General features: G+C 36.9%; 1 protein-coding gene across 2 annotated transcripts; it reads left to right on the top strand.

Annotated features, from left to right (window-relative positions):
- Positions 1-791: 791 nt before the first annotated feature.
- muc15 (mucin 15, cell surface associated) lies at positions 792-13,673 on the top strand. 2 transcript variants are annotated; one of them, XM_023331862.1, is made up of 5 exons: positions 809-878; positions 1,480-1,585; positions 6,666-7,509; positions 10,021-10,191; positions 12,353-13,673. In XM_023331862.1, exons 3-5 carry the CDS (start codon positions 6,681-6,683, stop codon positions 12,466-12,468), a joined length of 1,116 nt encoding a protein of 371 aa, XP_023187630.1. In that variant the 5' UTR covers positions 809-878; positions 1,480-1,585; positions 6,666-6,680; the 3' UTR covers positions 12,469-13,673. The 2 variants fall into 2 exon arrangements, with proteins under 2 accessions (XP_005805609.1, XP_023187630.1); XM_005805552.2 differs by lacking the exon at positions 1,480-1,585 and having other exon boundaries at positions 792-878.
- Positions 13,674-15,431: the final 1,758 nt, after the last annotated feature.

Here is a 15,431-nt window from a genome sequence, read left to right as displayed (position 1 = left end):
AAAAGGAACATACTTGACATACTCCACTGGGAAAGTTTGACACAAACTGCAGATGTTAATATGAGCTTATAACCGAAAATAATGGTTCCATTGAGTGGGTTCAGGGTTTTCAGGGTATTGAAATTGTTTTCTAACTTTTAAATTGAAACCTGAACTTCTGGGTTACATTAACAAGAGAGCACAACCACTCCTTGTTCTCAGCTCGGAGCACACCGAGCTTCGAGTGCCACTTCATCCGCCTCACTCTTCTGCTCAAATGAATTCAGCGGCAGCATGACTCACTTGATTGAAGAACGAGACAAAAACAATCCCAGCTCATTTGACGCACGGTACCTGCGAGTTCACAAAGTCACACGTCACATGGCAAAGACTCATATAGAATAAAGACAAAAGGCCTGGATGAAACCTGAGCTTGCCAGGCTCTTCTTTGTTACCATGACGACCAGCTGTCGTCTACAGTCCCCAGGTGAACAGAGAGGAGGCTCAGAGGACAAATGGAAGACGACTCCGCCCACTGTGGGAATTCACAGATCCAGTGTGGCAACTGAAGACTTCTATTAACTTGTACATGACACATGAAATAAATGAGCAAAGAGAAACTAATAAAACCCTGAAAGCCTCTTGTTTTTATTTTTTTATATATATTTTTCCAATCTCTATCCCACTTGGCCTTTCCAAAGAACCAGGTGCAGTACTGGGTGTGTTGGCAGGTGTAAGAACAGGTTGAACAGGCTGTGAATGCCACTCTTTTAGGCCCTCCTCCTCCTTTTACCCACTTCTCTCTCTCAGGACAACTGCTGATTCATTCTTACATCTTGGCAGGTCAGCGGAGACATTTCGGTGCACCTGTTCTCATCTGACACAGCTTAAAAAATAAGGTAAGGATTTACAGAGGATACATTTTTATTTTAGCAACATATATGACACATGGGCTTACATAATCCTAGCAGGCAAGGTGGTGGCTTTACAAAGCTTTAGATTCAGGAAGTTATAGTCCTGAAACCATACCACAAAATTTAACAGGAAGGAAGCATAATAGTTTAGATTATGTACCTAATTGTAAAACCTTAAATAGATACATTAAAGTATGATATAAAAACAAGCCACAAAGGTAAAGATCATTTAGAGCTAATTTTAAAAAAATGTTATTAGACTGACAAATCTTTAATGAGATAGATTGTAAACAGAGTTGTTTATCTGATCATAAGTTTTTTTGTATAAAAAGGAATAGCTGTACTCTTCTTACTGTATGAAAAAGATGTAACATTACTGAACAAATTAGGACTGTATAAACTGAAATGTTACTAATATTAGCATAAATTAAAAGATGACAATAACATAGGAAAATCCTGAGCAGCTTAAATGTCACATAATTAGTCGTATTGGTCTTTGTGTGGTGGCTGAATGGTGTGCAGGGTATAGTGTTACCTTTAGCCACTGTGTGTTCTTTTGTTTATGTGGGACTGGATCTCTGGAAAGCTGAGGCTGACAGGGCTGCTGAGGCGATAGCTGCTACAGACTCTGACAATTCAGCAGAGTGGGAACTCTTTTCAACAGAGGCTCCTCTGAGCGTGACGGGTCAGAGGTAAACACGTCTCCTGCTGTCTCCCCTGACCTCTCAAAGTCTTGTTGGTGTGACGCTCATGGTCAAATATACTCTCAGAGCGGTGCCAAGGGAGGATGTGAGAATAACATGACGGAGAGGAAGTGACAGTGGTTCGGATTAAAACAACCCACATATGTGGGTAGCACAAGCTCAAAATATTGCTAAAGTGTGACTCTGACAGGTCTGAATCATAGCAGGTGACCTGTGGCGTTTCTGAAACCAGTTTTAAAGCTTAAAATAAGGTTCTTGTATAATCAGAATTGTTTCCTGACTGACGTCAAATACATTTCCATGGCCAAAATCCGAACAAGTCAACACCTTCGCTGCGTCACCTGTTTGACTTGTTTTACAGTGGCTGGTTTCATTTACAATCCAGGCCCTGCAGTGTAATCAGACAAATCGAAAGCAGAGAGAAGGCGTTATTATCTATGTGTATAATTATTTTCAGCATTAAAATAATACATATACATTTGATAAAAAATTATTATTTAACCACTTTTTTTTTATATCTTAGCTTCTCATAGTTGAAAAACCATGCTTTTCTGTCACTGAAATTTTTGGTTTTAGCAAACATCTATTATATTATATTATATTATATTATATTATATTATATTATATTATATTATATTATATTATATTATATTATATTATATCCAGTTAATTTTTTTTCTATGTTTTAGATTTTAAACTGCAGGAGATTAAAAACTTTCATTTCAAAAAAAGAAATTGTGAAGAAATTGCTGTTAACTTTCGCACAAACTGGAAACTTTGAAGCCAACCTTAATGCTGCTAGTTGCAGACAGCTAGCCATCTGAAGGGCATGGAAATGATGCTCTCACAAAAATGCTTTAAAGAGAGAGAATTATGTAAAATCAACTTTTTTGAGCTATATGTCATATTATAATGTTACTCCCTCATCAGAAACATGCCTGGAGTTTCGCTTTATTTTATGCATATTTGAGGAATCCCTGAATTCAGGGGTGACTAAGCGCATGCTCCTCCTCAGGGCTGCAGTCTCCAGCCGAGTATCTGCCTCACAGAACTCCCCTTAGCGACGCCTCCCCACTCACTTGCTCCAGACTAACAGCAACAGCAATTTAAAAAAATCTGATGCAACTGCATGTCTGTTGAACTTCATATAAGCAGTGTAAAGAAAGAGAAGGAACTTCTTAAAGAGAGAAAGGCCAATTTAAAAGCATCATATTGCAAAGTCAAATTTCTTGTAACTTATGCTTGATGTACTGTATACATTTTTATAAAAACTGAAGGTAACATAGTTACTGGCTTGTGCTATAAAACATACTGCACTACATGCCTGGAAAATACATAATACCACCCTCTGAAGCGTGATGAAGACCTCCTCAATGTTTTTTTTTTATTAGCTGACTCTCAGTAGAATAGGGCAAGTCAAGAAATACTTTCTTTCATTGTTCAAAATGAGAGTCTTAAACATAGATTCAGAGTGTTGAGCTTCAAGTACTTATCTACAGAGCTCAAAATAATACCTTAAGTTTATTTCACCTGACAAAGTCCCTCAGTTACAGCAACTAGATGCAAAATCCTGACACGGACTTCACTGGGGAGAAATACTGCACCATTTTAATAATGCCATGCAGCACCCTTAGAAAGGATTGCTTGCAGAGTAACAGCAACCTTTTTTCTATTTCGGAGGTACAGATGCGCAAAACCTTGCTTCTCTGCAAGGTTAAAAGTGTCCACGAGTTAAAAACAGAAATAAGGACAGTGGTGGAACAAGTTACATGGCTCCCTTTGAAGAGCATTGTTTTTAGTTTTAAGTGAAAAAAAACAAGACCATTATTTTTTTTATTAACCTGAAGCTGCACTTCAGGTTAATCATAAATTTCCATGCAAAATATTTGCTATATTTTATATTTTTACCTTTTGCACTTACTCTGCAATTTACCACATTGTGTGACAGAAAAGAATGATACAAAGCACACACTGTTCCGAAACACAAACTTGTTTGCCTTTTTTCTTCCTCTTTAAAATAAAATATCAACACTTTCTCCTGGTGACTTAATCTCACTCCATTCTCTCTACCCTAGTGGATTGAAACACTTTTCTAAATGAAAGGCAAATGTGAACAGTTTGATTGATCCAGTATTCACACAGCAAGCAGGCACCGTCATACCACCCACAGCGTTTCCATTTATTTTTCAAAGAGCGGACAAAACCTGGCACATGCTGTGAGGATGACAAACAAGCTGTTGAGAAACTGACCATAGCTCACTGTTTCAAGCTCATTGTTGTTTGTCAATCTATGGCATGACAGAGAAACAATCATTAATTAAGAGAAGATTGTTTTATATCATTTTCCGTTGATTGTGTCCAGATTGCACTGCTGCAACAAACACATGGCATTGTTACAAGAGGCTGAATGAGAAATAAGATCACCTCATTTGCATGTCCTTATTTCCAGGAGGCACCAATTTTACACTCGGTAGATGGATCCTTTCACTGTGGTAGTGAGAAGGAACAAAGCAGTAGATCAACAGAGAAACTCAGAGCAACCATGCCCTTTTGGGAGTTGCTGTCATTTGTATGTAGGAGTCATGCCGAAGGGAGAACACAAAGCTCACAGAGCATTTGTGCCAATTCATCCCTTCAGTAAGTCACATTTTTTCTAAAGATTGTGTTGCGACTCTGTTGAACTGTAGAAACTGCATAGAAATTCGCAGATGAGCTCCCCATGTTGTGGCTCAGGGTGTCATGATCCTGGAGCTGTTAACTATCATCTGAGAGGGTCTCAGGAAGTCGGACAGGGTCGACTGCTCAAGGATTTCTATTATGACTTGTGTCAGTAGTGCTGACCTGCACTATCAAAGCAACAATTTTGTTTTTGAACTTTTGGGAAATTGTTAAAAGCAGAGATGTTTTGCTGCACTCAGTGTGGTTAAGGCTGAGTTTAAATGTGGAAGAAAAACAGCCGTTTAACACACAAAGATTTCTCCTGAAGGCATTTATTCTTGGCAGGTGTGCAAAGAGGAGCTTTAGTCACAGAAAACCAAAATGCAATATCATCATAAACACTTCTAAGATGTTTTAGCTTTTAAAATCTGCATTGTTAAATGTATTTGTATTTATGAAGCATGAAAAAACCACTGGTGCTCAGCAGAATACTGTGCTCTATAGTCATTAAAACAATGTTTGAGTTTGCAGTTTCCCATAGTATAAAATGACTCACCAGATTGCAACTGGGTGACATGTAATTATTAAAATAAAACTACCCCAGTGGATCTGGGTTTTATTAAATGTCACATAAACTGTTATTCTCTTCATTAGGAAGGGAAATATTTAAATATGAAATAACAAGAGCATATTGCCACTCCCTCTCATCGCCGGACTGTTTTTAAACTCAAATGTAATCATGAGTAATAATGACTTCTGCAGCAACAGACTGACAAGAAAATCTAGAAGCCTTGTGACTGCAAATTATTACCAGTCCATCTGAAATGTACAGTACATCTATTGTTACTAGTTGTTAATGCCACATGGCAATTATGGTCATGAAGGAATTTTTAGGAGATCCTTAGAAGGACCTATTTAACTTTTATGGATCAGAAATTGAAGCTGGATAATTGAGCTTATCAGAAATGTCGACAGAGGATGATTATATCCTAATGCCTACATTGCATACTTGCTGTGTGTTTCAGTGGCAAAAGAAGACATGCTGCCTTAGGGAAAGAACACTGTAACATCATCTTCCTACCCATTAGATACTGTAGAATACACAATTTGACACTCAACTAAGGCAAGTCTGCCATTGATTGTTCGCAAGTCAAAACATTCTGTCTTGAGTGTGGCAACTCTGAGAAGCTATTTATACTGTATTCAAATGCAGAATTTACGCAATTGCTAATCTAATGTCGAAGCAATGAGCAAAATAATAATATGAGTTAATGCCATGCGACAGCACCCACTATTGAAAATTCACAGATCTCAGATTAATACTTGACACAGCTCTTACTCTTTGGTTATGCCAGCTATTAGTTATGTGAGCACTTCAGGTCAATAAGCACCCATCCCTACACTGGCACTTCATCCTAAAATGCAAAAGAAAAAGAGACATCATGTTGTCCTGTGAATTCTACACCTTTCCTCCCAGTATACACACACTTTACAAAATGGAGCCACGACAGACATGCTTTGAAGACATGATAGCTTCTCATTTGTTCATTAGAAAGACAATTTTTGACACACTAAAATATCAAGATGTAAAAGCAACTTAAAGTCTGTAAAGATATTCACCTCAAAACTGAAAATATTTCAGGGAATTTTTAACATCTTCATGGACATCCATTTTGTTTTCAATCATTGTAAGGCTGAATAGATGCCAATATTTGCTGATATGGCCTGATGCTGTTTCAAAAGTTCCCTTTGATGCTTTAAAGAAGAATCTTGATACTGCTTGATACTTCTGAAAATCTATGTGACAGTTCTAGTGACAGTGTCAAGGTCTATGCTGTCCCATGAGAAATATGCAAAGATGTTCCCCTCAACACTGTTTTGAAGATACCCTTGATTTGAAACTAGTTACTGGACTAAAAATCCAGTCTATCCACCTCTAAACTCATACATAGACACATGCAAAAGAAGATACAACTGTTATTATATTATATTATTTTTTTATCTTTGTATTTGTAGCTTTAAAGTTTTAACTTTTTAAAAGCTTACATAGACACTAAGCCTACATGTTAGCCTTTGGGCAAAAGGGTGGGAGATATTCTGTTGGTTTGGATTCTGGATATTGTGAACATAGACACTCCTCTATTAAATATTTTATATTACATGGGTAAATTAAATTATAAAGACTTAATGCTAAATATGTTTTGTGCATACTTTAGTATTCACAGTTTCTAGGTTTTAAACAAATCAGTGACAAATAGGTTTAGTTTCTGAGATCTCTGATAATGAAATACTCTATCATGTATCTCAGTCTTATATTTAACATGTAAATACAGCTATCAAAGGAAGGCTTACAAAGTCATATGATGTGTATTCCTAGTTTTTACTTTGTCTGTTTTCTTTTTATGTCTAGAAAAACAACAGGAAAATGAAGCCTTTAAAAATCACAGCAAGCCTCCTCCTGCTTTTTCAAGCGTTTCACCTGGTATGCCTGCAAAATTCAACTGACTCTCCGGGACGCACAATTGATAAGGCCTGGCTCCGTCAGCTGCCCAGAAATGAAGTCCAAAGTGAAAATGCTGCATCTAGCGGAGACGGTGGATTTGATCAGGGAACTGATCAGGTAACAGCATTCAACAATGGCTTGAGCAGCGGAATATCATCTGGCTTCATGGCTGAAGAGGAGGAGAATACGACAAGCCAGGATAAGAGTGCAAATTCAAGTGATTTCAGCACAATCATGCCCCATGCATTTGAAAATGAAACAGCTGAAGAACCAAAATTGCCAGTCGCAGCCATCTCTCCAAGAAATGTGACCACAGAGTCTGCAAACTCAAGCCAAACCAACATGACTTACCCTGAAGAGGAGTTTAACTCAACTATGACAGCAGACAAGACAACTAGCGCTGGAGGCCTCTCCAATAACACTAACTTACAGCCCACAACGACCACGGAAAAACCTGCAACAACAACTACCAAAACACCTGAGGAAGATAAAGGATTGAGAAACTTCACAGAAAATACCAACACATCTGTGACAACCACAGCAGTACCGGAGATAAATAGGTCAACCACTATAACCACAGCAGCACCGGAGATACAGGGGTCAACCACCAAATCTTCAACTACGACTGAGCCACCATCTGAAACCACACAAACAAGGTCTGAAACCACCACCACTGCAGTTTTAGACACACCGGATTCGGCTAACAAGAAAATTGCAATCGGCTCGGATCGGGGTTCTGTGACAGACACAGGTATGGCAGACTCCGAAACATATTTCAGACCTGAAAAATTAATTCTTGTGTATGTGCCTTTCTAGTAACTAGTTTAATACTTAGTCAGGAATGGATAGTTTGGAAGAAAGCAAAAATAATTCCGGAAAATCACATTAAAGATAAAGCTTTAGGTTTTCAGTGTACTTTTGACATACTTAAGTCTTAAACCTGTGGCAAGTAGATTTAGGTTGGATTCCTTAAATAAAATTATAAAAAGAAACTCATTTTGGTGTGATCAACCCTATGATGCTCTTACTGTTTTTTAATAAATCGCAATTGTTTTTAATTTCATGTTGCGGGATAGTTGTTTGCCTGACATAAATCCTGCTTTTTTTCCTCAAAAGAGAGCATTCATATGTACTTAACACATCCTGATTACAAGAGTGACATCTTTTAAACTTTTTATGAGGCAAACACTAATTTGTGAGAGAAACTAGCATGAAATCTTTAATGCATTCTGTGAGATTTGCTCCTTATAAGCACATTTATCACGGTTGCATGTTAACACACTGGGTATTTCCGCCCTTTCCCTGACCCACATTTGGCTCCATCTCTTTTCCCACTGGCAAAGGACAAATGCTCATTCTTTCAAAGGCAAAGGTTGGATTGAGTTTCACGTTTTATCGATGGAGCCTCTAAGGGAGAAAGGGTCTGTTACAGCTCCCCTCTCAGCAGGACAATGAGACCCTGTTTTAGCTGCAAAAACAGCCTGAAAAAAGGCAGCACAGGCCTGAATTTAAAGATGCCTTTCACTTAATGCAGGAGCGTGAGACTAGCTTTGTGGTGTCGACCTCCAGATTTTGAAGATTTGGGAGTGGGAAAGGCTGCATGTCATACACACTTGTGCAATTCAGTCTGAGATTCTGTTGTTTTTTTCTGTTAAACCACCCGGAAAGGTACATGTGGGCAAGCACAGTGAGAACAAAATGGCTGATAGAGTAGGCACAGGGTTGGATTTTAAATAAAACTCGCATCCCATGGACAGATGTGACAGCAAGACATAACACTAACAAATGATGGCAATAAACGGTAGGAAAACAGTTGTGAAACTGTGGGCGAGCCAAAAGCAGAAGAAAAAGAAAAAAAAGAAAAGACTCTCCACAGTTACCATGACAGGCACAGCATGCTCACAGTCAACATACAATGACTCCCACCATGTTCTGGAGATAAACAAAACATATATAAATATGCAGGTAGTATAATACTTTGCTTTCTCTGACCTCAATACATGGAAACACCCACTCAGTCCTTGGTGTTTGATTTCACTTGGCCACAGTGAATATTACAGTGGTTCAGCTGGCTTCAGGATAAATGGTAATGTTAGTTATGACTTACACTTACTTGATTTATACACCTTTAGTGGTCTCACTTTGCTCATTCACTCAGTTTAATCCCCTGTGCTTCACAATATTTTTCAAAAAAGTGTATGCAAGTTTAGATTATTTTATTTTATTTCTAGCCTAGGAAAGCAACATTTGAACTCTGACAAATACATAGTTGTTCAGTGCATTTCATTGTTTAATGTAACAACCATTGCAAACAAAACCTCGGCATATTTCTCGATATAATTGCTCTGACTATTAGATATTAGTAGTTTACAGACCCAAGTTTATGCTGCTAGTATGTAAGGCAAACTTAATTAGATTACTTTTAATTAATAAGCTTGAATGCTTAAAATGTTGGCATTTTAAAGTTTTTACTGAAGAGGATAAAAAATACACACACATCAGTATTTGATCAGCAGATTAAAGGAAAAAATGTTTGATTTTGATCTTTGGCTATTTAACTGCTGCATTCCTACTTCAGTATTGTTGAAAGATAAATGTATTATTTTTTTAAATTTGTCACCATATGGCATTTCAGTGTCAAACAAACAAAATTGTACATATGACCATGCACATAACATTTCCTGATAGAATTGCACTCTTTAAGGAAAAAAATGAATCTCTAATTTTATTGCTGAGTCATATGGTCATATTGAAATATAGAGACCTATATATATCTGCTCTCATTGATACACCAATAAGAAAGAGAAAGGCTCTACAACATAGCTTCCTAAAACTCCTCATGCCAGTATGTTGTTTCTGCTTGATGTTCTGTGCGAGCCATAACTTAAATGGATTCAAATATCTGTGACCCATAGAGACATGAACTGAGAAATGTCATCCAAGTGCTACTCAGGCTCCATAAACCTTATTCAAATGATGAACGCAGCATGGCACCTTAAAGTATTCAAATTAATTCAGAAAATTATCGTGATTTTTGGCATGTTAATTGCATTAATTATCACAGTGTAAATTCTGTAATTCTGCCTAATTAGGATGTGTATCAATGCAGCGTGCCAACACATTTTTCAAAAACACATTTTCAGCCCTAATTATGTGACAATTAGCCCTCAAAGATGGGAGTTGATATAAATCATTTAATTGTTGACAAATTATTTATAACTCTTTCCCACCCACACCCATGCCCCTCTTTTCTCTAATGAAGGTTCAGTAGTGGATCCTTACAGGAGTAAAAGGAATGTGGCTTGGTTGGCTGTGCTGGGAACAGCAGCTGTGACAGCCGTCGTGGGATTGGTGGCCTACATCATTCTGAAAAAGAAACAACAGAAAGCTTTCACTCACAGAAAGCTGGTGGAGGAGTACCCTTCAGATCCAGGTAGGTTAACCCTAAGACACCTGCTGAGAAGATGTTTTCTATGCGGGAGATAAAGCTTTTATTCACTAGAGCCTGCAGGAGAGGTGGGACCCCAAGGAAGATTAAGCAACTATTACAAATACAGCTCCTTTCCAAAGTATTCGTACTTTAAAAAGTTTTCACATTTTGTCCCTTATGGCCACAATTATATTTTATTGGGATTTTATGTAATTGGACATTATGTATTTTTTAAGTAGTAAGTGGTAGTAGTAAATGTACACGTTTAACTTTTTTAAAAGTAAAAATCTGAAGTGCACAATGCCCAAATTATTCAGTGTTATTTTTAAAATTGATTAATGGATTTATTTTGGTGGCTTGCAGCAGACCTGTAAGCCACCTATAAACCCAAAGAGCTGGATCTTCTTGTCATTGAATCCCATTGAGTTTTAGATCTAGACTTTGGCCACTCTATGTTAAAATGCTTCAGTTCAAACAATTTCGCTGCAGCTTTTGCTGTAACGACAGTTTAATTTCTGCCTCTAACAGGCCTCTCCTCCTCAGTGTCGTGGTCAGGCTCATATGTAGTGTCAGCTTACCACAAACCATCCTCTGGCTGGAAAACTTTCTTCATAAGTTTACTGTTTCTTTCAATAATAGCTTTGTTCTTGCTGATCTTCCATAAATGCTACATAGTAGTTATGAACAGATTGTCCTGCTTTGCTATGTATCTCAGCAGATCCTTCAGAGTAACCACAATTACGATGGATTTTATTTAGAGACATCACAATAACAGAAGTTGAATGCAAATGTTTGCATCATTTTTTAGATTTCTATTTAATGGAGAAATTGGAAATAATGTGTTGTTTTGCATCAATTTCAGATCAAAGCTCTACGTTGTTTATCCCCTTCATACATCTGAAATGTGACAGAATGGGGAAAAATTCCATGAGTGTAAATATTTTTGCCCGACACTGTGGATAAATAGATGGATGTCCATCTGGCTTACGGGAGATTGACTTTCAACTTTTGAATATATGTTGAAATAAATTTTTTGCTAGGCCAGATGTCCAAGTTGTTGCTCCTTAATAGTGCACATTTACTTTCCGAGAGTTTTTATGTTCATTCATAAACTAGTTTCCATAAGTTTAACATTGTTGGGAGACATGATACATAGCCAATTAACACCTGTTAATGAGAGAGCTTTGGATGTGCTGGCTGGCAGATTTTATCGCCTCCAGACTGTACTGTAACAGGCTGATGTTTGGAGCTGCATAACTCATCTTGCTTTAATAAGATAACCCCTCCATAATGAGGAAACCTCACCAAGCAAAATAGAGTCACGTAATAGGACAGTGAACAATCTGTCTCATTCTTGTCATAAGCATTGAGATACTAGGTACTTTGTCAGTCACAGTTTCCCCTAAGGATCCTCATATTTAACCTCGCTGTAAAGCTCAGAGCAAAATTAAATGGCACAAGAATGCAGAAAGCATTTTTTTTTTCTTCAACAAGCCCACAAGCATATATTCATACTGTATATAGACATTTTGGTTTGTGGTGACAGGTCATTTTGTCTGTAGTGCACACAGATTACAAAAGTCAACTGGACTTTGAACCATTATAAGTGCAGAATTGTACTGTTCTTTTCACAAGAAACCTTGTTAAGAAAATGTAAAACAAAAGCTTAATTGAAGAGTCATATTAAGAAATAATATCCTCTGTTAATCTGGTACTATATATTGATAATAGCAATCAGTAGATAAATGTACTGCATAAATGTCAATAATGAGTTGCATTTTTCTTATAGATAAAAATATTGTTGATCATATCTCTTGTGGGTTTGAGTTATTTGTTTTTTATATATGTTCATTCACAATATCTAAATATAATGACTTCCTTCTTTCTACAAAGCAAATTATACCAATCTCCACAGAATAACTGTGCCATAACTAAGTATTGGTCCCATACAGATTTCTATTTTTCTCCCTATTTTACAACTAAATATTTCAGATCATGAAGCAGCTTTTGATATCTGACGAAGATAACAAATCAACACAACTTGCAATACTAAAAGTCCTATTTAATTTCTTAGCAAATAAATATTTAGATTTGGTTTGGATTTTCAATTGAAAATGACATTCCGATTCTAAAATAACTAACCTGTGATTTTTCTAATTATCAGTCCTCAGATTAGACAACTGTGAACCTTTGGACCTGAACTACGGCAGTTCAGCTTACTACAACCCAGGACTCCAAGGGGACAGCATTCAAATGACCAACATTCCAGGACGATGCTGAAACCTTAAAGGACTCCCTGGACCAACACATGGATGCATGCCAGAAAGAAATTCAGAAAATTGTCTTTTTTGGGGAAAGAAGAATGTCAAGTGTTGGAAAAAGAACTGTTGTAGAGTGGCGCTTGCTAATGGGAAAAAGGGATCCATTTACAATAAACTAGGTTTCAGATACAAACCATGCATTGTATTTGCTAAGCCAGTCTAAATTACACTGTGACAGCCAAAGTGAACTTTCTGCCATTTAAGTATGTTGCCAAACGGAATCAAATGAAGGCTTTCCAATTTTCAACATTTTAAATTTGCTTTTGATGAAAGATATAAAAGATTGTACAACTGGTTTGAGAGTATTTTGAAGGCAAAAAACACCATATGAAGCTGAGTTGAAGAAAAAAGATTGAGAATTTGGCTCCTGCCAGTGAAAAAAAAATAGAAAAAAAAGACCTGCTGTTTTCCTACTTCTTAAATACGAGATAACACTGTGATCAGCTGAGACATTTAATACAAAATTCAGAAACCCTGATGAGCAATAAATTTTTATTTATCAGTAATCACCTGCTGTTACAACACAACACAGGACATTACAAGTACCATTTAAACTTCCAATTTGAACTATTCGGTAACTGGCAGTCACAGGCTGAGTTTGTGAATTAACCTGACTAAATAAAATGATTTAGTTTGTTTTCTGCACTACTGAAGGAGGCGGAGGAAAGCTGGATGCCGTTTTGTTATTCATGGAATGATTTTATTTCATAAGGGGAGTTGTGTACTTATTTCTAGCACTTTTTAGTTACAACATATTGCACTTTTAAAGTCTTCCAACTTCTAGGTGTCCGAGCAGAGATCTGATATAGCATCAGCATGGACTTTGGAGAATTAAGTAGCATTTACCTGCTTCATAAAGCAGCTATTATTAATCCTTCTTGTTCTTTTTATGCTTCAACATGGACCAGGGGGCCTTTTAAAAGAAAAGCATATCTTTTAATAACATATAGATGCTGTTTTGCCCTTTCACAAATCACATCTTTGTACTTTCATATATACGTAAGTACGTACATACATACATACTGTACATATATAAACGAGATATTTTGAAATGTTATGATTAGCTCCTTTCTATTCCCTTATTTTGCTGTTTTACATCAAAATACATGTTCCATCACAACTGTCAAGAAAAATTACTCTCAAAATACATGTTTTGGCTCCCTCTGTCCTTTCACTCGTCATTACCTGATTGAAATCCACACTCGATCAATATGTACTGTGAATATGATTGATATGTGCCTTGGCTCGCCCTTAACAACCAACAAGTTGGGAAAGTGTGCTGCGATGTTGGTAGATGCAGCTGGCACGGCTGATTTGCTTCCTTCCTCGCCATAATTTCTGACATCAATCAGAGCTGTGGCTTGCTGCTGCCCCTAAAGAATCACCACAATTACTACTGAAATAATAGTGCAGATAGATAGTGGGGAATTTCGCCACCTCTACTTATTAAGATGTTACAGAGCTTGAAAATGCATGCCCAAACAACTAGATGCATAATTTATTTTTTTTTGTTGATTAATAAGATGAATTTAAATACTTACCAAACAGGATTTTTCAATTTCTTAAACAGAACACATAAAAATGTAAGATAACGTTAGCTGTGGGAGATTCAGTGGGTTGTTTCGTTTTGGAGGACCTTTCAAAAATATTCATACTGCTAGAACTTTGTCAAGGTTTGCTACAAAGCTTATTGTAATTTATTTGTTTTGATGCACTTTGGTGAAGTAAGTTGATGCATAAACCACTAATAGGGCTCTGGCTGTATGTTTTCAGTCTTTCTACAGAAGGAACATGAACCCATATCTCAATTAGAAATTATTTGAAACCTCAAACCATTTCCTTCCAGAATTTTACAGTATGTGGCCCAAATGTGGCTAAGACCTGCCATCATGAGTTGCTATCCTGCAACTTTTAGATGCATTCCTTCTGCAGCACACCTGGATCAGTTGAATGTTGAATAAGTTTTAACACCTTAGCAGAGCACTGCAGATGACTAGCAAAAATTCTGAAAACCTTTAAATTCAGTATTCCAATATTAAATCTGAATGTTCCACAGGTTACTCAAATCAATTAACTGATTCCAATCCTGTGATAAAGTGTATAAACACTTCTTTGGGAGGTATAGGCAGGTTAATTTACACTTCCAGCTAAGCAAAATTTATTGAAACAAAATTAAATGATTCCTATCTAAATTGAAGCCATGTTTGCAGTTTATTGGCTACATTTGAATGAATTATTCTCGCGATAACTTGCTTGAAATTAGTTTAACCTACAAGCCAAACCTTTTGTAATACTGAAATCTGTGTCTGTCTATCTAATGAGCCTCTGAAAAACAGTTAAGTGGTCAACAGAGCATCATGCTGGAAGTCTTATTTTTAATTAACATAAGGTCTTGTCCTTGACTTCAAAGGTGGAAAGATGTAATCAAAAACTAGTTTCTCTAAATTGGTTTTTAGATACCCATTGCTGCATATTTCATGTTTTTTTCTTTGTCAGGTGAACAGTTCTGCTCTCAATTTTCTATGCACTTCATAAAGTCACCTAAAAACTGCAGTACTTACTTCCATTTTAAAGTTCAGAGAGACTTTAGCAAGTTAACAAGACCTTCATTTTCTGATTTGACTTCAGTATTCCTGCGATTTGTTCTCACCTTCTGTGACAAAAGAAGACATGTTGGTTTAATTTATTTTCTAAGACGAGCAGCATGCTCACCAGGCAGGTCTCATATCTAAACCTCAACAAGGTTCAGTCGATGAAGCCAATTAGTACAAAAAAGCCTATGCACCATCTACCTCCATCAATGAGAGGCCATTGGGGACGTGTGGGTACGTAAAGGATCGTGACTTACATTCAATTGGGAGAATATGTCTGTTGTGCACAGCACTGTTCTCCTGACACTGCTTTCCAAATGAGTCAAACATA

This window comes from Xiphophorus maculatus, chromosome 4, assembly GCF_002775205.1.
Source record: "Xiphophorus maculatus strain JP 163 A chromosome 4, X_maculatus-5.0-male, whole genome shotgun sequence".
Taxonomy (NCBI): Eukaryota; Metazoa; Chordata; class Actinopteri; order Cyprinodontiformes; family Poeciliidae; genus Xiphophorus; species Xiphophorus maculatus.
This window is presented reverse-complemented; position numbering and strand designations above follow the sequence as displayed.